The sequence below is a fragment of the Mesocricetus auratus genome, unplaced genomic scaffold (genome assembly GCF_017639785.1).
Source record: "Mesocricetus auratus isolate SY011 unplaced genomic scaffold, BCM_Maur_2.0 Super-Scaffold_100009, whole genome shotgun sequence".
Classification (NCBI taxonomy): domain Eukaryota; kingdom Metazoa; phylum Chordata; class Mammalia; order Rodentia; family Cricetidae; genus Mesocricetus; species Mesocricetus auratus.
The window spans coordinates 59,209,079-59,230,173 of NW_024429193.1; the positions used below are offsets into that span (position 1 = coordinate 59,209,079).

Genomic DNA, 21,095 nt, shown 5'->3' on the forward strand with positions numbered 1-21,095 from the left:
TAAGGAAGTCAGGCCTGCCTTTATACCCCCTACCAAGGTCCTATTGGCTCAGGCGGCCGACTCTGCTGCATTGTCCTTTCCTCATTAGTGTCTCTGGGTCAGGTGTCTCTCTGTCAGCATCTCTGGGCATTGAGGCAGGCTGGGTGGCTTGGCTCAGGGAGGAAGTGCCTGTCGCACATGCGCGTGCGGGCTCGCCTGGGCACCAGAGGTAGGGCAACTGCTGCTTGGGTAGGCTGGCCGCAGTTTCTCCTACACCACATAATACATTGTCATAGCTTAAGAAACCCTGCGCTATAAGCCACTGATTTACATTTCTCTCCCACTGAATCGCAATGACTTGAAGGCAGAACCTGCCACCTTTCCGAGAACCATGAACAGAGCCTGAGTAAAGTTCACAGAAGAAAACAGTGTGAAGCCCCAAGGCAACACAATTCCCCAGGCTCACACCAATGCTCTGACTTAGGAATAATGCCATGAGGCTGGAGAGATGGCCCAGCAGTTAGAGCACTGGCTATTCTTCCAGAAGACCAGGGTTCGGTTCCCAGCACCCACACGGTGCTCTCTAGTTCCAGGGGGTCCAACACCTTCGAGTTTCCATGGGGCACCAGGCATGCAAGTAGCACCAGACTTACAAAACATTCATATACATAAAATAAGAAATCATGTCATAAAGTAGAGAAACCCTCTTGGATGTCAACATGACACTCTTTTATATAAAGGCACTTTATTTAAAGATCAACTTGTCTGTGTGAATGAGTCACTCTCCACATTCCATTGTTCGTGCTTGGGAGCAGAGTGTGCGGTACTTCTCTGGGCTCACAGCATAAACTGACATGGCATTCAAGAACTTATCTAGCGGGCAGAGCTTGTCGGGGCAGCCTCTCGGCACTTGCTCCTGTGGAAGAAATAGAACTCAGCAGGTCTGCACAGGACCCCACCCTTTTGCTGTCTTCAATTGAGTCCAGCAGCCTCATCTCCAAGCAGTATGTATGAGCATACATGTAAGGGCCAGAATCAGTATGTATGAGCACATATGTAGTGACCAGGAAGGCACCACTACCAACAGTTTCCAGCACTACATGCTGATGGCTGAGCAGGCTGGGAAAGCCTAGCTGAGTCCTAGCCCTGAGCTGGAAGAGTTAACAGTCCCATCCCGGATAGTACTCAGCTTCTCTCCCGGACATCAATGGTGATGGGTTAGCCAAGACACCAAGATGCTGGCAGTACAGACACCTCAGTGGCTTCCTAAAATGGGTCTCACAGTCAGGCTGTACCTGGCATCACAGTGTGCCTGACAGACAGCCTCAGGAAGGCTGGAGAGTAGCCCTGTTCCTGGAAGGAAAATCTGTAACAGTCCTGAGATGTGGTCTGTACATAGTTACCACAGGCCAACTACTACCCCAAGCTCTGTGGGATTCAGATGGCTGAGGCTACCCGGGGACTCCACTGGGCCTAAGAGACATTGGACACTAAACTGTGTGGGAGGGGGTTGGGTGCTTAGCCACCAACTATCCCCACCTCAGAGATCTTACTTACCTCCCCATGGTAATAGAGCTGCACAAACCACTCCTTAGAGTCTCGATGCTGGTAGAGCTCCATGGTCAGGTCAACAGCAAATGGAGGCCATTTGCGGTCAAAAATCCCCAAGGCCATCAGGATAGGCATGAGGGTTACATCATGTGTTGCATACAGGTAGAGCTTTCTGCAAGAAGGAAACAGTTCTCCACAACCGCTTGCGAGATCAGAGGCCAGGATGCCGCCTGTCTCCTCTGAGTGAAAACCAGCAGCTGCCTCAGAAACAAGAGGCCACTAGCAGTCGGCTGAGCTGGTTTAAAACTGCTCTGAAGCGGATGGTGAGGACCCCACTCCTACTCGTGTCCCGTGGAGAAGAAGGACCCCTGGAGCGACTCTCCTTGCTTCCTCCTCCCCACCCCTCACCCCCCTCCCGTGAGTTCAAGGGAGAAACAACCCAGGCGGCCCGGGGCCTGTCTTCCTTTGGATCCCGTCACCCCCTTCTTCCTACCCTTGGCTACTCGTGTGTAGTAGGGCAGCCCCTGCCCCTTGCAGGTTTGGAAATTGTAATTAATTTCAAAAGAATACTGTGTTGTCAACACATTTCCCAAGCAGTTTTAATCAGTAGTACAATAAGCCATTTTTATGGTATCTGCTTGATGCCAGCATTTCTCTCTCAAGGACTTTACTGGCTCTCAGCCTAGGAGACTGGCGCTAGGTCCTTCCTCAGATCAGGATGGAGAGTGCCAAGGCAGCAGAAGCATGACAGATGCAGTGCCCTGAGGTGTGGCAGGGACAGGGAGGGACACGGTACTGTCAGAGTCCTGCTCCAAGTCCAGGCCTGTTTCACCCCTAGGCTGGGCCCCCTGCACCTGTCACACACTTTTAGTCTGTTATTTGACCCTCACCCCTCTCTTCACACTCCAGCAGTACTTTAGCTAAGAGGCATCTAGTCACAGTGCAGGTCTCCCTCAGGAGGATAGGAGTGCCAGGAGCTTAAACAAGTTTTTAGGTTACAACACGGCTGGCAGAGCACAATTTGCTGAGCAAGTGCCCAGGACACATGGCATTCCAAATCTGGGGTCCTAGGCTCTGGGAATGTGGGGATAGAAGCCCGTGAGCTATTTTCAATTTTTTAAAATGTACAGTGACCATACCCTCTGTATACTGAATAAAGGATTTGAACTAAGTCATCATTGTTTTGGACTATTAAAAAGTCAATCAGTATGATATTAATGTATCCAGGCAATCAGTGGAATATTAAATGTATCTAGTTAACCAGTGTGATATTAATTTTTAAAAAAGAAGGGGACAATAACTTTGAGACATTAAATAAAAACATGCAGGAAGAAAAGCCAAAACGTTGTGAACTGCTTGGTGACGCGTGGCCTGGAAAGCATTTACTTGTAGCCAGGCAGCCTGGCTCTTGACCCACACCCCTGGAGTCCCTCCCGGCAGCCAGAGGTCCCATGGCTCTCCACGGCACAAGCATTCACTGTGCTGGGTACCTGGTCTTGCTGGGTGGAGTCGTGGGGTCCACAGCTCTGAGCAGGTTTCCCTTCAGCATGTGTAGGAACGGGCCCACTGCCATCTGGATGCTTTCCCTGTGAGATTGAGTAACATTCAAGCGCCCAGCAGGCACTCCGCACCCAGAAGAGGCATCAGCTCTGCCTCCCAAGACCTCAGGAGCAGTCAGATGAAGCCGAGGAAAAGCTAAGGGAGGCGGGGGCACGGCAAGGGCGGGGAGAACGAGCTTCGCATGACTTGGAGTGTTCTCTGTGAGAAAGGACTCCCAACAATACACACATCAGGACGCACACGGCCACAGAAGAGCCGGAAGCTATAAAGGACTAGGCCCTGGGCTGGGACACGGCTCGGAGGGTGAGGCACTTCCTTCTGAGCCTGATGGAATGGGAAGCTACGAACTGGAAAGGAGCAACTTGATCCCAAGTGTCCTGACTTCCACGTGCGCACATTTTACCTGGGCATGTGCATACACAATAATTAAATGTAAAAAAAAAGGAAGCACACCTTGATTTGAGGAATAAAACAGCAAAACTGGGAAGGGCAGAGGAAACAAGACTCAGAAATCCCAAAAGGAAAAGCACTTGCTAACTGCCCCTGCATGCAGCTCCGCCTTCGGGACTGAATCATGGTAAAGACTTTAACTTTGTGAGCTCAGAGCTATGCCCCTGCCACTTTCATTCTGGTTCATCCCATGACCGCAGATGACTGTAATGCCACGCATATCCTCTCAGTACTGAGCAAAGCAAAGACAGGCTGGCAAGTGACAAAGGTTTATCTGGGAGTGTGCCTCGTGCTTTCTATTGGGGAGGACGCTCCAAAAACTAAAACAAAACCCACTACTCTTAGGAGATCCAGTACTCAATCACAAAGGAGGAGGCAGACATGATCGGAGTAGATCTGTCTTAGAAACTGCTACCTTTAGCCGGGCGTTGGTGGCGCATGCCTTTAATCCCAGCACTCGGGAGGCAGAGGCAGGCAGATCTCTGTGAGTTCGAGGCCAGCCTGGTCTACAGAGCGAGTTCCAGGACAGCCTCCAAAGCCACAGAGAAACCCTGTCTCGAAAAACCAAAAAAAAAAAAAAAAAAAAAAGAAATTGCTACCTTTATAACTGAAGGCATGGTAAGAAATGGGTAAAGGGGAGGGAACCAATACTGCATGTGACAGGTACACAGGCCCAGACAGTCCAGACTGTACTGTGACGTTGGATCATTTGACCTTGAAGGAAACATCAGTTTATTGAAACTGATAAAAACGGGAAGAAGGATGGGTCAGAAGAAGGCACGCCACGATGTGGCGGAAATACGAGCCTCCTGTCTGTCCCGTCTTAGAGACCATGCCCACACCCTTTTGTGTGCATAGTGCCCACAGCTGCTTCATGACGCACAAAGACCAGGCTGCCACAGACCATGCCCCCATGGAGCCCGAGGTGGTCCCAGGTATGTTTATGTGTGGACTGGTAGCAGCGAGGGCAGTGAGTGGCAGTTTAGGTCTGGTGGGACCACGTCATGAACAAAACTTGGAAGCTGCTGAGTCCCAGCTGAGTAGCTTGGCTGGAGAACTTCTGGATGCCCGGGACTACTACACAGATGGGCATGCTGACTCCAAGCCAATGCGACCAGGGGCTCATGCAACAGACCCTGCAGATTCTTGGAACGTTAACAGTTCCCCTCCCCCAGCACAGCCCCAGACTATCCCCTCCCTTTGTCTTAACTGCTTCCAAGTCACCTATTCCTAGTGCAAACCAAATGCTCTTAAATAGAAAGAAAAAAAGCAGTGCAGTGGGCATTCCAGCACCGAATGCCAAGTCCCAACCAGACCTAGCAAATGGGTCGGAGGATGTGAGAGCAAGTCCTGGCTCTGCTGCCTGCCAAATGAGCCAAGGAAAAGCAGCCAGCCTCTCAGGCCGGCCCTCCACCACAGCCGTGCTCAGATCAAAGCAGGGCTCTGTGGGTTCTGTCCAGTTCCTTTACCTAGAAAAGCAGCAAAGAATGAAGGATGCATCCCACCCGGAGAGAACGGGGAATTATTCAAGTGAGCTGTGGTCAACGGAGTGTAGCATAATGACGCCTCCTCCTTCCACGCACTCCACTCACGCTTTTGAAAAGTGAAGCAAAAGAGGAGACTCAATGGAGGACCAGGTCACCAGCCCCAGCTCAGAAGTAAGAGCAGAGGCCTGAGGGTAGGCTAGCAGACAGGGCTCTCACCTCCGGGGTGAGGCAGCCTGACGACTCCCACCACCTCCCCTATCCCTGCCACTGACCAAGAATCACCTGTAGCCTCTCACCTGTCTTCCTGCTGCAGCACATACACAGCTGTGTCCACAGCCCTCTGCTCAATCATCTGGGCAAACCGCTTCAGTGCCGGGCAGCTGAGGAGGCTGTGCACCTGAAATGGTCACCGCCGATGTTACAGGAAAACACTTCTTACCTACCACGGCACCAGGTGGCCTCTACGTTTCTTCCTGGGGAACCTATGACCCCAGGGCCCTCTAAAACTTTGAATTTATCAAGATCTATAGGCACAGAATTGTTGGGCTTTTTTTGTTGTTTGTTTTTTGGTTTTTTAAGACAAGGTTTCTCTGTGGCTTTGGAGGCTGTCCTGGAAATAACTCTTGTGGAGCATATTGGCCTTGAACTCACAGAGATCCGCCTGCCTCTGCCTCCTGAGTGCTGGGATTAAAGGCATGCGCCACCAACGCCCGGCTTGTTTTTTATTTTTTTTAAAGATTTATTTTTACTTTATGTGTACTGGTGTTTTGGTGTTTGCCTGCATGATGTCTGTGTGAGGGTGCAGACGCCCTGGAACTGGAGTTACAGACAGGTGTGAACTGTCATTGGGAATTGAATCCAGGTCTCTGAAAAGCAGTCAGTTCTCTTAACTGCTGAGCCATCTCTCCAGCCCCATACAGGCACGGGATTGTAAAGACTGCTTCCCACCCCATGATGGCTCCTAACAATTTTTAACTTTTAAAAAATAAAATATAAACCAAGGAATTAAAAAATTTCATTTGATTTTTATTTTCCCTAAAATGATTTTAGAAACTGTATGCCATAGAAATACGTTTCATGAACCCTTGCCATATAAACTTAAATTTACTACACATAAGCACAAGGCACAGGGATGCCTGGGGGGGCATTGTCACTGTTGTAAGAGAAAGAAAAAGACACCTGCACTGCCTTTGGGCATCCAGCCTTTCAATCCACAGAAGGGTTCCCAGTGTGTGATGCTATTATTGCATGAAATGTAGTATATATTTCAATGCACTTTAATAATATGTACATATCACATAAAATGTTATATGCATTCATAAAATGTAATATGTGTAATATATTTTTAGTACATAAAAAGATTCTATGGCTAAATCAATTTGAGGAAAACAGACTAACAGATTAACCAGATTACTTTACGGGCATCTCAAAGTTTTATATTATCAATTCACTGTTATTGAGTGTGTGTGCGTGTGAGCATGTGTGAGTGTGTGTGACTGTGTGTGTGTATGCTGATACTCATACAAGTTCTCTAGAAAGTGACACAGATAAAGAGGGACCCTAAAATTTACAAGTAAAGCATGGCGGGCGGCACACACTTGTGACCCCAGCACTCAGAAAGAGCTGAAGGCAATCCTTAGATACTGTATAGTTAGACACTGTTTCAAAGAAAGCCAAAAATTGGGTTGGGGAGATAGATCACTTAGTAAGGTGGTTGCCATCCAAGCTTGAGGACCTGAGTTTGATCACCTGAGCCTGCTTACAATTCCAGCCCTGCGGGTAGAGAGACAGGCAGATCTCTGGAGTTTCCTAAGCAGACAGCCTAGCATACTTGGCAAGCTCCAGATCAGTTAGAGACCATCTCAAAAACCAAGGTGGATGTCTTCTGCAGGACACGTGAGGTCATGCTCTGGCTTCCACACACGGGTATTTGTACACTGAAAAAGGGTATGCATATTCTTTAACATGCTTCCTATTCACCTGTTCCCTACTCTCCCGAATACACACAGGCCAAGGGGTGTGGGAAATACTTCCAGAAACTGATCTAGAACTGGCTGTCTGGGTCCTGGATGGAGTCATCCGATTGGTCCTATCCTTTCCTGGTTGCTCTGGGCCCTTGGGTCCCCACATCCATTCCATTTGCAAATCCTATTAGAGCAGCCTCAGACACAGGCCTTCCAGCCAGCTCTAAGTCAGGAGCAAGTCCATTCCCATGGCTCCCCGGGAACCAGGGGAAACAGTTACCCTACCTGCTCTGCAGCCACGTTGTCCAGGAGAATGAAGAAGTCCACCTCATCACCACTGCTGATACCCACACCTGCCTTCACCTTTTCCAAATCCTCAGCCATCCCTGGCTGCAAAATGGCAGTCTTCTTCCGGCCTCTGCCAAAACCACAAGCTCTTACTACTGTACAGTGATCAGTGATTTACAAAATGTATTGTGTTCAATGTTTATCATCCCGTGTAATCCTTACACCAGCCTGGTGTTGTTAGCAATATTATTCCCATTTTACAGATGACAAAATTAAGGCTGTAAGAAGTTAAACGACTTATAAATGTAAGTGAGCAAGAATTAGGGTTAGAATAAAAGGCTGAATTTTCCAAATCCTATTCTTCTGATGTTGCTACCTGTTTTACCAAAACCAATGCATAACTCAGATCTGTGTGGAAACGCCATTCTTTTTTGCTCTGGAATATGGTCTTAGTGCACCCCAGAAGTGCCTGAGCACTGGCAGATGCCAGTAAGAACTAGAAAAGCCTGTTACCTGGTCTTCTCTCTCAGGACCCAGCAGTTCTGATAGTTGGGGTACAGGACTTCAGAGTTTGCCTCATCAGTTTGGATGGTGACAGATCCTGGAAGGAGGAAGGAAACACAGGTGGTTGGGACCGTAGCTCACTCTCCCAAACACCCCCACTCCTGCCTTCTGTGTCCCTTTGTCTACAGAGCTGACCTAAGTGGCAGATCCCAAGGTCACCCTGCCCCGGTTCTGCCCACAGCTCTCCTCCAAGCGCTGGGTGACACAGTAGCTTTGTTCTGGGCCACAGACTAGAACATGCACAGACCTGGATCACACAGGTGCTTCTCTGACTCATTCCAAAGATTCCCTGCCCAGGGCACAATCAAGACCCGGCTGTGGGTGTTCTATTACAGAATGGCTGGCTCTGCTTCATCGGAATCGGGTTACTTTCTTGTTTCCCAAAATTCACTTTCGCAGACCAACACAGTATCTTATCACAAGGCTACTAAACCACTCAGCTCAGAATCCACAGTGGATCAAAGTGGAGGGACTCTGATTTTCAAAGCAACAGAACACCCCGTCACCCACCCCCACCCACTCATTACTATATAACATAATAAAGAAACATGTCAGTGTCCACAAGGTGAGCCCAAAGCCCATGTACATGTCCCATCATCCTTATTTCTTTAGCTCCTGGGAACCCCTCTGAAGAATTCTGGGATCTTGTAAGATATGTTCAGAAAGGAACAGATTAAGGTTGGGCATGGTGGTGCAAAATTGTTACCAATGTACTTGGAGAGGAAAGGCAGAAAGACGAGCTACTCAAGACCAGCCTCCACTATACACTGAGTTTGAGGCCAGCCTGGACTACATGAGTCAGTCAGTCTCTCTGTCTCTGTCTCTGTCTCTCTGTCTCTCTGTCTCACACACACACACACAGCATTAGTATCAATGAGAAGGCTCAGTGGGTAAATGCACTTGTCACCAAGCCTGACAACCCTAGTTTAGTCCTCGGAACCCACATCGTGGAGGAGAAAGGACTTCTACAAGTTATCCTCTGGTCACCATGCATGTATGATGGCACACATACATGAAACACACATAAGTAAACTTAAAAACAAAAACCAGACAAGCTACCAAAGACCCTGCCTAGACGTCCCAGATGTGCCCATCCTCAGAGGAGCAGCTGACAAGGTGACAAATATGGACTTTGAAGCCAGACAGCCAGAACTTGAATCCCATCAATCCCATCTCCAGATCTGGGCTCCTGGGCAAGCTACCCAGCCTCTCTTTGCATTAGTTCTCTTATCTGTAAAAGGAGTTGATGGTGTCTGCTCCACAACATATGCAAAGTTTTTAGAACAATGCTTCATGTGTTAGGATAATAACCATGGTATGAACCTCTAACGTAACTCTATGAACCCATGTCCATCTGCAGTCTTCTCCTGCTGGCAAGGCATTGGAATACGCTAATGGTGACTAAGGCATACCTGAGCAGGCAATCTGCATTTAACGACTGACTGGCAAGTGGGCAGATGGACCATCTCCAGCTTCCTGCACAGTCTGCTGCCTTCTAGCTTATACCTAGCCAGCTCTGGCACTCTGCAGGGTTCCACTCTGAAAGCCAGTCTGTAGTCGCCCTATTCCTGAGTGGCAGCGGCTTCTGCAGTTCTTGGTACTAAGAAAGGCACAGATTATCTCTGGGGGAAGTTTCACCAGGCTTCCAATAACTCAGGGAGTCACCACCCAAGGCACGAGGCAGCTGGTGCCCTCCCTGCTAGAACCCGGGGCATCCTCAGTCTGCATCCTGCATCCCACGGAGAAGGACCACAGGTGACTCAGAAGCATCTCAGCTACCCTGGGAAGGGGACATTTGTCTTTCTGGAGATGAGCAAAGGAGGAACTTTCTTAAGGCCAGGCCTGAGGGTTCCCACAAAGGGGCAGTCTGCCCTGTTTGCTTGGCTTGCTAGGCACAGTGTGTGAGGCGCCGGGCTTCAGTCAGGGTTAGCAGCAGCCCCAAAGCCCTCTGGCCTGATGGTCCTACTGTCCTTCAAAGTTTGATGGAAACTTTATTTCCACTTAAGATACTTCTAGAAGCAACAAAACAACCATTTTTGCTATGTAGCAGCTTTCCTGTCTTAATATCTGTTAGGTCAGACCAGTTAGGTCATGATTATCTGAAATTCAAAAGAGTACTTCCATGTGGATTTGAATCAAATACAAACAGCCTCATTTGGAGGTCAAAAGCCCTGGTAGGGTTTGTATCTGTAACTGGTCTGAATCACAGGCTCCTGTTTTGAACACTTGTTCCCTAGAGGGAAGGTCAAGTATGGGAACATGTGGGACCCTGACAAAGTGGGGCCTGGCTGTCGCTTAGATTAGTGGCGGCAGGCCTCTGCAGGATACACCTGTCTCTGCCTGGCATGTGTCCTGGTCTGTCACAACGTGAACACTCACTACCACACTCGGGCAGCCACAGGGGGAGACACAGAGGAGCCTCTGCAGGATGTTCCTGCTTCCCCGCTACTGCAAGCACACCTCATCTTCCTGACAAGGCAGCCTCCCATCACTCTGAACACGCGAGCCAGGGTGAACCTGTGTTCCCTTGAGCTGCTTTTGTCAGGTCTCGCAAGGGATCCAGGAAGGAAGACATACAGCCCTCACAGGTGAAAAGTTTTGAAACTGATGACTGTAATCGTTCACTGATTAAATATGTTGAGACTCGAACTGAGTAAATTTCTCAACCAAGCAAGGCTTAGTAGAACACGGCTGATACGATCTGGGCTGCATCAAGGATTATCACCAAGATCAGAGTGATGACAGCAGTCTGTAGTCCCAGCTAAGAGTGCCCCTCACCCTCTTTTTCAGTAATGCCTCACTACTGCTCACAAGACTGGGCAGGGTTACTTATACAGCTAGTGTGGAAGCCCAGGGAGTCAGGAGGCGGAGGTATACCCAATTCCTGCTCGCCGTGGAGGTCAGGTTGGCAAGGACGACCAAGGCATGGACGATGAAGGCCCCCCCTGAGATACGAGCAACTAGAAGTCATGGGTGCAGGAGGGATCAAGAAAGGCACAGAGGGAATGAAAGGGCGTTGGGCGTGAGAAGAAAGAGTTCCTCTGGCACAGGGGTGACTTTCAGACCCAAACACAAACCTTTCTGATGTTGGAAAAGCCCAGCCAGCAAACACCGAGTAGATTCCAGATTCCGAAAAATGTTGGTGGAGCGAACACTGGGGGGAAATGAACATGCAGAGGCAGAGATGCTCACACAGGAACGCAGAACAGCTGGGAATGGAGCAGGTGTAAACCTCTCAAAGCCACATTCGGGACACCATGGGAAGGGAACCCTTCCTACAGACTGGCTGCGACCAGGGACCTGAAGGCCGATGGCTGTGACCTTCAGTGACTACCTGTTCACAGAAGCTTATGACACAAGGGTAACTACACAGTGGCAATTTGTCCCCCAAACCACCTTGGATGGGAGTGGGAGTCAGGACACGTTGTGGATGCTCAAGACCTGAAATGGGTATCTCCCTGTCTATGACTCACAAGACCTCTTGTGGGTTGAAGACAGGTGAAAGGAAGGGGATATCTTCCATGTAATTCTTCCTCAGTCTCTCGCCCAGGGCAAACATCTGCTGCATGCCCACCTTGGTCAGCTGCCCAGCAAACACACCACCCTAAAGCGGGGCATAGAGAGAGAGAGATTGGACACCTGGCGGCTCAACTCAGCCCAGAGAAAAATCCCTGCAGCTCTACAGTGGGCTTCACAGAGCAGAGCAGCATCACTTACCTTCAGGGTGGTCTTGTGGTATTCCGAGTCATAAGGAGAATGAGGTTTGGGGCCACCAGCTAGATTGGTGACAGTGTACTCAAACTGAGTTTGAGGTGGGATCTCTAAAAGCTTGGGGGTCCACTCCACCTGTTGTGGCCATAAAAAAATGATATCTAGTTAAATAAACGCTCTTGAAACTCACAGCCCTAACACCCTGTGGCCCCTGGAATACATGACTGGAATCGCTCGGCACTAGGCCTGCAACCCCTCCTTGGAAAGGAAGGAGAGAACCCTGAACTCTACTGATGCGGATGGCCTTCTGTATGCTGCGTGTGTTGCTTTTACTGGTTGGTGAGCAAAGCTGTTTTGGCTTATGACAGGACAGAATATAGATAGGTAGGAAATCCAAACAGAGAGAAGGTGGAGTGAGAGGGACAGCATGTAGACGCCAAAGGGGTAGGATGTCAGAACATTCCCGGTAAGCCATGACCATGTGATGATACACAGATCAGTAAAAATGGATTAATTTAATTATGAGAGCTAGTCAGCAATATGCCTGAGCCATTGGCCAACAATACTGGAGGGCGGGACAAGAAACCTCCAACTACACTCTACCTCCCACTAAAGGAAGAAATGACCATGATTTACCATTCCCGGTGTCCTTAGCTCAAGTCCTATTGGTGGCATACTAAGACTCACACTTACAGTGCTGTGGTCACACTAACCCCTAAAAAAGGGAGAAGTAGGCAGGCTGCTTGACATACAGCGATTCAGTGAATCGGTGAGTGAATGAACGAGGGGGTAAACGAATGACTTAAACGAGATCTCAGTGGCTGCCATGTTGGAAACAATTTCTAAGGAATCAATGTAGCTTCCATGCCCCACACCCACACCTCGGACTCTGCTTAAGGCCCAGAGTTGCTATGGCCATTTCCTTTTCACTTCTCCAGTTTTGAAACAAGTGGCTGCTGTCTACAGACACCTTTGTTTCTCTCCCGTCTTCCTTCAGTCCTCACAATCTGGCTCCTGCCTCAACTGGATGATTTTCAAAGCATCACGGGCCTCACATCTCAACCGACCCATGAGGCTTTCACTCCTGAGGAGTGAGACGTGATGATCTTCTAGTCCAGTGGTTCTCACCCCTCCTAATGCTGCAACCCTTTAATACAGTTCCTCTTGTGGTGGTGACCCCCGATCAGAAAATTATTTTCATTGCTATTTCACAACTATAGTTTTGCTATGGTTTGAAAGGCCAAACCAGAGTCATCCTAGAGAAAAAGGTCCAAAAACAGCACTATGTAAGAAAACCTGACCCCGTGGCCTGTGCAGATGGCTTACACCATCCACCCGGAAAAGCTGACAGGCAGGAAGGTGAGAACTACAAATGCCCCCCAACCCCCACAGGCGGGGAAGGGGAGACAAATCGCCCTGACCCAGGTCAACCAACCTGAAAAGTTGAAAAACAACTTTTATGGGCACAAATGGTACAAGAGATAAACAAACCCCTGGAAGGTCCCCAGTACCCCTGAACTCTGTAGCCAACCCTATTCTGTGATCTTTTCCTTTATAAACTCCTCGCACCCGGGGCGGTGGTGGCACACACCTTTAATCCTAGCACTCGGGAGATAGAGGCCAGCCTGGTCTACAGAACGAGTTCCAGGACAGCCTCCAAAACAATACAGAGAAACCCTTTCTCGAAAAACCAAAAATAAAAATAAAAAAATAAACCCCTCCCTTATGAGGCTCGAGACCTCCTGCAGCTGCTGCGTCAGTCTGTGGGAGGAGATCCCTGCCTCGGCTGGCTTGAATTCAATAAAGAAACCTTGTGCACTTGCATTCGGGCAGCTGGCTCCTTGGTGGTCTCTTTGGAGGTGCTGAGGACTGGGAATAACAGGTTATAAATCGTAATGTAAATATCTATTTTCTGATGGCCTTAGGTGACCCCTGTGGAAGGGTCATTTGACCCCCAAGTTGAGAACCAATAATGGTCTAGTCCATACACTGGCTCCTCTTCCCAATGCTCTAAAATCCAAACCCCCGGCTCCCCACGGTCCCGGTCCTTGAAGCAAACTCTCATTCATAGCATGCAATCAAAAAGCCGTGGCCATGGCCTGAGCTTACACAGCAGTTTCACTGGCTGTTTAAAAGCCTTCATCAAACCACACCAGGCAAGTTCCTCTACTAATCTATCCTGCTCTATAGACAGCTTCTGGGGAAGAGAAATAGAGTCATCTATTGGTTTTCTAGTTTGGATACTATTATCAGCTCTGATGATCTCCCAGATCCTGGGGAAGATAGCACAAAGGTAACCTGATCTGGCCTTCCCTAGGTTTTCAGCTTAGAGGAAGGAAGCCTTGATTGTAAATGATAGTGATGACATAGCAGGAGCTGGTCTGTCCTCCAAGATGCCAAATGCAGCTGCATAGCTCAAAGCCCAACACTTTGGCTGCAGAGTCAGAAGTTTCCCAAGGAATGATATTTGCAAGGGATGCAGAGAAGCAAACCCCTGAACTTGGGAGGAGGTAGCCTCAGAACAGTATATAAAAGGAAAATGACAATTTTTCCAGTTGAAGTGGGAGTAGGTGCCCAGAGCCCCAGAGGCCCAGCACACCCACAGCAGGTGTGAAAGGAACAAGGCGTCACAGAGTGGTCTGAACGCCAATGGTGCATGTCACAGTTACAACTGACATAGAAGAGCTGGTCTGAACACGTCAGCGAGACCTACGAGGCTCCATCTGAGGCAGCAGGAATACAGGAAGTGGGCAGACACCTCCACTTGGGGGTGGGGCTGAGAGGTAAGCAGAAAGAATAAGGACGGATACGGCTTTGGCTTTGAGCTTGTGGGCAGGGTGCAAGCGGAAGTGCAGGGAAGCTGTGATCACTTGGGGTCAGGGGAGGGTAATTGCCTCCTTCGTGTTCCGGGGCGCTCTGCACATTCTTGTGAGTCAGATCTGGATGCTCCGAGTCTCTCCTTCACCATATGTAAATTGTTTTAGAGCTGAGACTAAGCCTCCACTTTGGTTAAGTCCAGTGTGGAGCACAGAATGTGACATTTGGGTCCACAGGGCCACTCAGACTCACTAGGTAACCTCTGAGCACATTCACCAACAGGAACAATTCCTGATGTCCAGGTCACGCTGAGCCTAAGCACATGATCCAGATATTCATGTATGGATGACATACCCATTCATAGATTGTTCCTCACCCCTGACTCCCACCCCCTCATTCCTGCTGTTCAGTTTCCGAGTGGTAAAGGCAAACCCAGACCAGGCATAGTGAAAGAAGGCTGAGGCAAGACTGCTTTGAGTCCAAAGCCAACCTGAGCTACAAAAGTGAGTTCCAGGACCATCTCGGCATCAAAACAAGATCCTGTTTCAGAGGATGGAGGCAGGGGAGAGACTAACTTGATAGCTTTACTTCATCTATATACACATCATCTTTAAAGAGAAAATTAGGAGGCTGGAGAGATGGCTCAGTGGTTAAGAGCACTTATTGGTCTTCCAGAAGTCAGGGATTCAATTCCCAGCATCTACACGGAGGCTTGCAACCTTCTATAACTCCGGTTTCAGGGGACCTGATGCTCTCTGGCCTCCACGCTCACCAGGCACTCTCATGGTGCTGAGACACACACGGAGGCAAACACACATATACACACAAACTATAAGAAAAACCCTTAAGAAAAGAAAATATAATTTAAAATAACTAACTTTAAATTAGACCAGGCTGGCCTCGAACTCACAGAGTCCGCCTGTCTCTGCCTCCCGAGAGCTGGGATGTAGGAAAGATGACAACAAACAAGTGTAGGGACAAAAATGGTCGCAGTGGTCAGGCTACTGAAGGTGCACGTGGCGAGGAGTCGAATGTTGACTGTGGGGGACTAGAGGTTCTGGACTAAACTGCTTTTAGAACGATGCTAGACCAGCTCAAGGATACAAGCAAGACAACGGCTCAGGAGAAGTACATCACCCTTAAAGCCAACAGACAAATTCCTCCCACGGGGCCTCATAAAGAGGACAGCAGATGTAAAGGACATCTGTCCAGTTGTCACAGCAATAAGTTCTGTGGAACTGTTTCTCCCTGCTCCCTCAACACAGCATAAACACCCTGGGAAGGCTGGGTGTGGGGTGGATAGACTACAGCCCAGGAAAAAGAAAAAAAATACAAAAATATACCAACACCCTTCCAGGTGAAGATTTTATGGAATAAAAAGCAATGGTTTTAAACCTTGGTTATACGCAAGGCATCACAAGGAATCTTTCTTCCTTTCTTTCTTCCTTTCTTTCTTTCTTTCTTTTTGTTTTTTTGAGACAGGGCTTCTCTGTAGCTTTGGAGGCTGTCTTGGAACTCACTCAGTAGACCAAGCTGGCCTGGAACTCACAGAGATCAACCTGTCTTGGCTTTCCAAGTGCTGGGATTGAAGGCGTATAACACCACCACCCAGCTCACAAGGAATGTTTAAGATGCTGATGTCCAAGCCTCATTCTGGGTCAATCGCATCTGGATTTCTGTGGTGTGGGGTCTCTACTTCTCAGCACTATGGAGCCCAGATAGTTCTAAAGCACCAGAGAAGAGATGCTCCTGCAACGCCTACATACCATGCACCGATTAAGTCTGGATCTGCAGGAAGACCCAGGCATGCATGCATAGTGCGTGTGTGTGTGTGTGTGTGTGTGTGTGTGTGTGTGTGTGTGTGTGTGTGTGTGTGTGTGTGTGCGTGTTTTGCCTGCACATGTATCTGAGCACCACATGTGTGCCTCGTGCCCACAGAGCCCAGAGTGCAGCAGTGCCCCTGGAATCGGACACACAATTTTGAACAGCCATCCAGGTGCTAGGAACTGAACCAAAGTCCTCTACAAGAGCATTAAGTGCTCTTCACTTCTGAGCCACTGCTGTGGCCCTTGGGCATGAATGCTACCCCAGTAGAATTCAATATCCTGCCAGGATTTAGAATCTTCACCCCAGAGGAATGAATGAACAACACATCTTTCATAAATACTTCTCTCGGCTGAGTTTTGGTTCCCACTCATCTATACTGTCAGAGACAGAGAAGACAATGAGGAAACGGGGTAGGTTGAACTTTATGTTCAAAAGGTTGAAGAACCGCCCTACACGGGGTCATCTTGACATTGTCTGGAAGAAGCTGGGGAAAAGTTGAAAGCAGAGCCAGGAGCTTTTATTGCTTGAAAGTGAATTTGGAGCTACTCTGAAGGTCAGAAATATGTTCAACCTAGTGCCACAATTTTATTTCCAAAGCACAGTCTTTTGGAAGGATAGAACAACTGTTGCCCAAACCACACGAACACAATTCAGCAAAGCATCTCCTCTTAAACAATGCCACTTTGTAAGGGTCTGTGAGAAAGCTGAAATGATGATAACATGTTTATCTATAAGCTAGTCAGAAATCAGAAAATGTAGCAAAGGTAATTTTAGTTTTATAACTGTTGCCACGAAGTCTGCTCTGACAATAACAGCAGAATAAAAGAGACCAGACATATCAATGACTATGGGTATTGAAAAGAAAACTTGGGAGGACATCCAGAAACAAGTCACAGGAGGCTGATGACATTTACGCACAGCCAGCAAGTTGGTTCTACACCCCCCCCTGCTCCCAGCCCCCCACCCCCGGCTTTTACACACAGAACTTTGTCCAGGAAAACCAGCATGTTTAAAGCTTCTACCTAGGGCTGGGGAGACAATTTAGCAGTCAAGAGTGCTTGCTTTGAGGACTGCAGCCTGTTCTCGGCCGCCACATCTCGAGGCTCATAACCGCCTATAACTACAGTTCCAGGAGATCTGATGCCTTTCTCTGGCTTCTCAGGCACCTGCAACACCCCCCTGCGCCCTAAAATCTTAAAGTATCAGCCGTGCCTTGGTGGCACTTGCCTTTAATCCCAGCACTCAGGAGGCAGAGGCAGGCGGATCTCTGTGAGTTCAAGGCCAGCCTGATCTACAGAGTGAGTTCCAGGACAGCAGGACAGCCTCCAAAACAATACAGAGAAGTGAAGCTGGGATTCTCAGTATCTTCCACCATAAAGGTGTAAGATTCCCATCACATACCCACTTGTACACACACAAGGATTTAAATCTATTTGCAATTCCAAGTGAAGCTGGAGTAATGTAACTAATACCTTCCCGGTAATGGATTGAGTGGGATGGTTTTTCCCAGTTCCCTCAACACAGAATGGTAACACCTTGTCAAAGCATGCCAGTGAAGCCACTTCTGTATAGAGTTGACCAGTGCAGGCTGACTTAGACAGGTGCTTGCACTGTCTGTATACACTGGGGCCAGATCTAGACAGACAACTTTATTCTCTGCTGTCACAGAGAATTCTGTCTGAAACGTCAATATATCTAACACTCTGTAAGATGAAATAGAGGACAGGGCTACAAAGAGATGGGCCATGTGTGGACAAAATAATAAGAAAACGTTCAAAACCTAATTTTAAAGACCCTACAAGGAGGGGGCAGGGATCAAAGAAGCAAAAAGAAAAGTGCAGTACCAGACAGAAAGTAGTATAGCTAACTACTATAGTATAGTAGTATAGGTCAACTAGAGACGTGGTAATTAAGTCTTTCCCACAGTGCCCTAGAGGCTTGGCTTTTTCATAGCTGACCCTCTTTAAAGACAGGATCTTGGGTTTCATGATATGAAGATAAAACTCACAGCATTTCAGGGAAGCAGATATGATCATGAAGAGTATATCCAACTGAACAAATATACACTTCACCGATAAATTCAACACTTGGGAACTTCTGGTGCCCTATTCTTTCTTACCCGGCAGGCAATCATTTTATAAACAAAAAGCTAACTACTTGTGCTTTAATCATAATTAGCCTGACTTACAGCCACAAGACTAGCAAATTTAATTTTTTATTGGCTTCCAAGATTTCTAAACCTAAAACGTAAAGAGCCCCAAGATACACTGCTCAGTCACTAATAGATCTCAAATGGATTCCAGCAAGCCCTGAGAAAATCTATATTAATATCTGGTCCCCAAGGCACCAGCCTGTTCTGCTCAGTGACAGCACTTAGGGTGGCCTCTGGTACAAAGGTCTCTGCAACTAACAACCATCGAAACAGGCACTTACAAGGTCCACTGTACCCTTGAACTCAAGCTCACGCAAACACGTAACTGCTAAATGCAACTCAACTCCACATCTGCATTTAGATTCTCTAGGCGATTCCTATGCATCTTTTAAAAGTTACACTGCGCCTGGAAACTGAAAGTTTGGGGGAGCTGCCCTAGCTAGGAAGGATTATACATTGGTGGAGCGGGGGATGAAGATAGGGAAGAGGACTCCAGGTCACAGCCTGTGAGACAGTCTACTGCTGTTTTCCTCTGGTCTGAACCCAGCCCGAGCCCCTCTGCGGCCAGGGGAAACCCGAAGGTGGGTCCCACCAGCATCTAAGTGGGCCGCCTCTCACCTGCTCCTCCACCGGGAGCGGCTTGAGCGGACTCCGTGCTCCGTGTCGAAACACAACCTGCACCATTTTCAGCTCCAGTAGGCTGCGGTCCACCGGATGCTGGCCACCAGGCGCCCGATGCTCGGCCAGAGCTATCCGCCGCTGATGGAAGCAGTAAGCCAACGAGGCCAGGACGCCCACGGGGGCCCACACGCGCATGCTGGAGGCTCTGGAAGCTGAGGGTTCAGCAGGCGCCGGGGTTCAACAGCCTCCCCGAAGTTCGCAGTGACTGGAGGGCAAGCACTTCCAGCCCTCAGAAACAAGTGACTCCAGAGGGGCGACCTAGCGACACTGAAGCCAGAGGGGCGGGCGCCTGGTGGAGAGAAACGTAAGGGAGCAGAAAGACTGCCTGGTAGGTTAAGCCCAGCCGACGCCAGTCGCTCCCACTGCAGGCTCAGTCAGGGCAGCCCCGAAGACCTGAAACTTGCACTTCAGAGAAGGTGGAGGGGAAGCCGCAACAGTAGAAGTTCCACGGACACGCGGGACTCGGGTTCACATTTAATAACTGAGCTCCCAAGCAATTTCTTGCCCTCCCAAGGACCTGCCCCATCCAAGCCTGCGGCACAGGAGCATGGGAGAGTGAGTCCCGAGACGTCGTCCCAGCTGGAAACTCAGAACTGTAAGAACTACAAATCCCACAATGCTGCGCGCGGCCGAGGCCCCAGGGAGGGCAGTTCGGCCCGACGCCAGATGCTCTGCTCTTAAGGTCCCGCTCCACCCCCACCTCTTATCCCTCACCCCCTCCCCCACTCCACCAATCTTCAGGCTGAGGCAGCCAAGGGTCCCCAGGCAATTAATGGGAATGCGTCTGGTTTTTTTTTTTTTTCCCCTTGCCGGTTTGCTAGGGGTGTGTAGGGAGGAAATGAGGGTGAGGAGAGGCAGGGTTAGGATTTGGGGGCGGGGAGCCGGGAGCGGGGGCAATAGTTTGAATGTAGGAAGAATTCCCTGAAGTTCTCAAAGCAAGATTGCTAAAGTCAAGACTTGAGACATCTATGAGCGGAGTGCTTATTATTTGTGAAGCAACCTTTTCCCATTGTCCCATTGTATATAAGAAAATTGGGTAGGGATGTAGGTCAGCGGTAGAGCACTCTCCGAGCATGCGCAAAGCATCAGAGATGGAGCCTGGGAGAGAGAGGGGAAAGTTGTTTCGGATTAGAGATACCAAGAGTTTCAGGGGAGGCTGGGAGGAATTGGCGGCACAGTATGGCTCTGTTGTCGATACCCTGAGGCATTCTCCTACTCTTTTAACTTGAACACAGTATTCTTGGCTTCAACTCCGAAGTGAATTTCAAAGCAAAACAGTAAGAAATAGACTTGAAGTCTGTTACAAATAGAAAGAGAAGCAAAGAAAGAACAAAGCACACCCTAGAGCATGCGTGGCTGTGGACTTCTCACAGAATCGTCTCAGCATATTAAAAGCCATCTTGCAAAGATTTTAGGCAAAAGGGTTACAACAGGGAGAATAAGACACCCAAGAATGGGTCTGGGCTTCTCACAAGACATCCACAACCAAGTGTCTTAGCAATTACTATGTATACTGTTTTAGTGGCTCTCAAGATACATCTGTGCTAATCCCACTGAGAATAAGACCACTACTACACTTTAAAGCGAAGTTTGAAGGAAGCTTTAATTAAATACTGGCCAGGTGGAGGGGCTCTGCCCAAGTCCATACCCAGGTTCTCAAGAAATGGCCCAGAATCAAGTATGTCAAGGGCTTAAGAAGGAAAACCCATAATTCATTGCATTGCCCATCAGGTCCAATCAGAGACAAGCAAACATCCTGATATACCTCTAGCCTACCTGAGTACTTCCTGTGGATGGGTCAAACAAACTTGTTGGGGGGGGGTGAAAAACACGTGGCTTGTTGTTTCCTGTAAACAATAGCCTCCATCATTTCAGGAACTATCTGTTCTTGGGCAAGGGGCTTGCAGATCAGACACATTTTTGTTTCATGGATCTCTTAAACATAGTAATTAAAACTTAAAATATAACTTTGGCTCTCACAGTGTTGCTAAGAAACTTAATTTTCCCCTTTTCTCTTTTTGGTGAGACTACAAAGCATTTCCAGGGTGTCTTGGATAGGTTAAA

General features: G+C 48.6%; 1 protein-coding gene across 1 annotated transcript; it reads right to left on the reverse strand.

Annotated features, from left to right (window-relative positions):
* Positions 1-707: 707 nt before the first annotated feature.
* Acp6 (acid phosphatase 6, lysophosphatidic) lies at positions 708-19,574 on the reverse strand. Its single transcript, XM_005084228.4, has 10 exons — positions 18,969-19,574; positions 11,561-11,689; positions 11,317-11,447; positions 10,921-10,997; positions 7,793-7,880; positions 7,277-7,409; positions 5,324-5,424; positions 3,021-3,116; positions 1,537-1,702; positions 708-895 (listed from the first exon to the last, which is right to left on the reverse strand). The coding sequence occupies exons 1-10, from the start codon at positions 19,164-19,166 to the stop codon at positions 758-760; spliced, it is 1,257 nt and encodes a 418-aa protein (XP_005084285.1). The 5' UTR covers positions 19,167-19,574; the 3' UTR covers positions 708-757.
* Between the last annotated feature and the right edge of the window lie 1,521 nt (positions 19,575-21,095).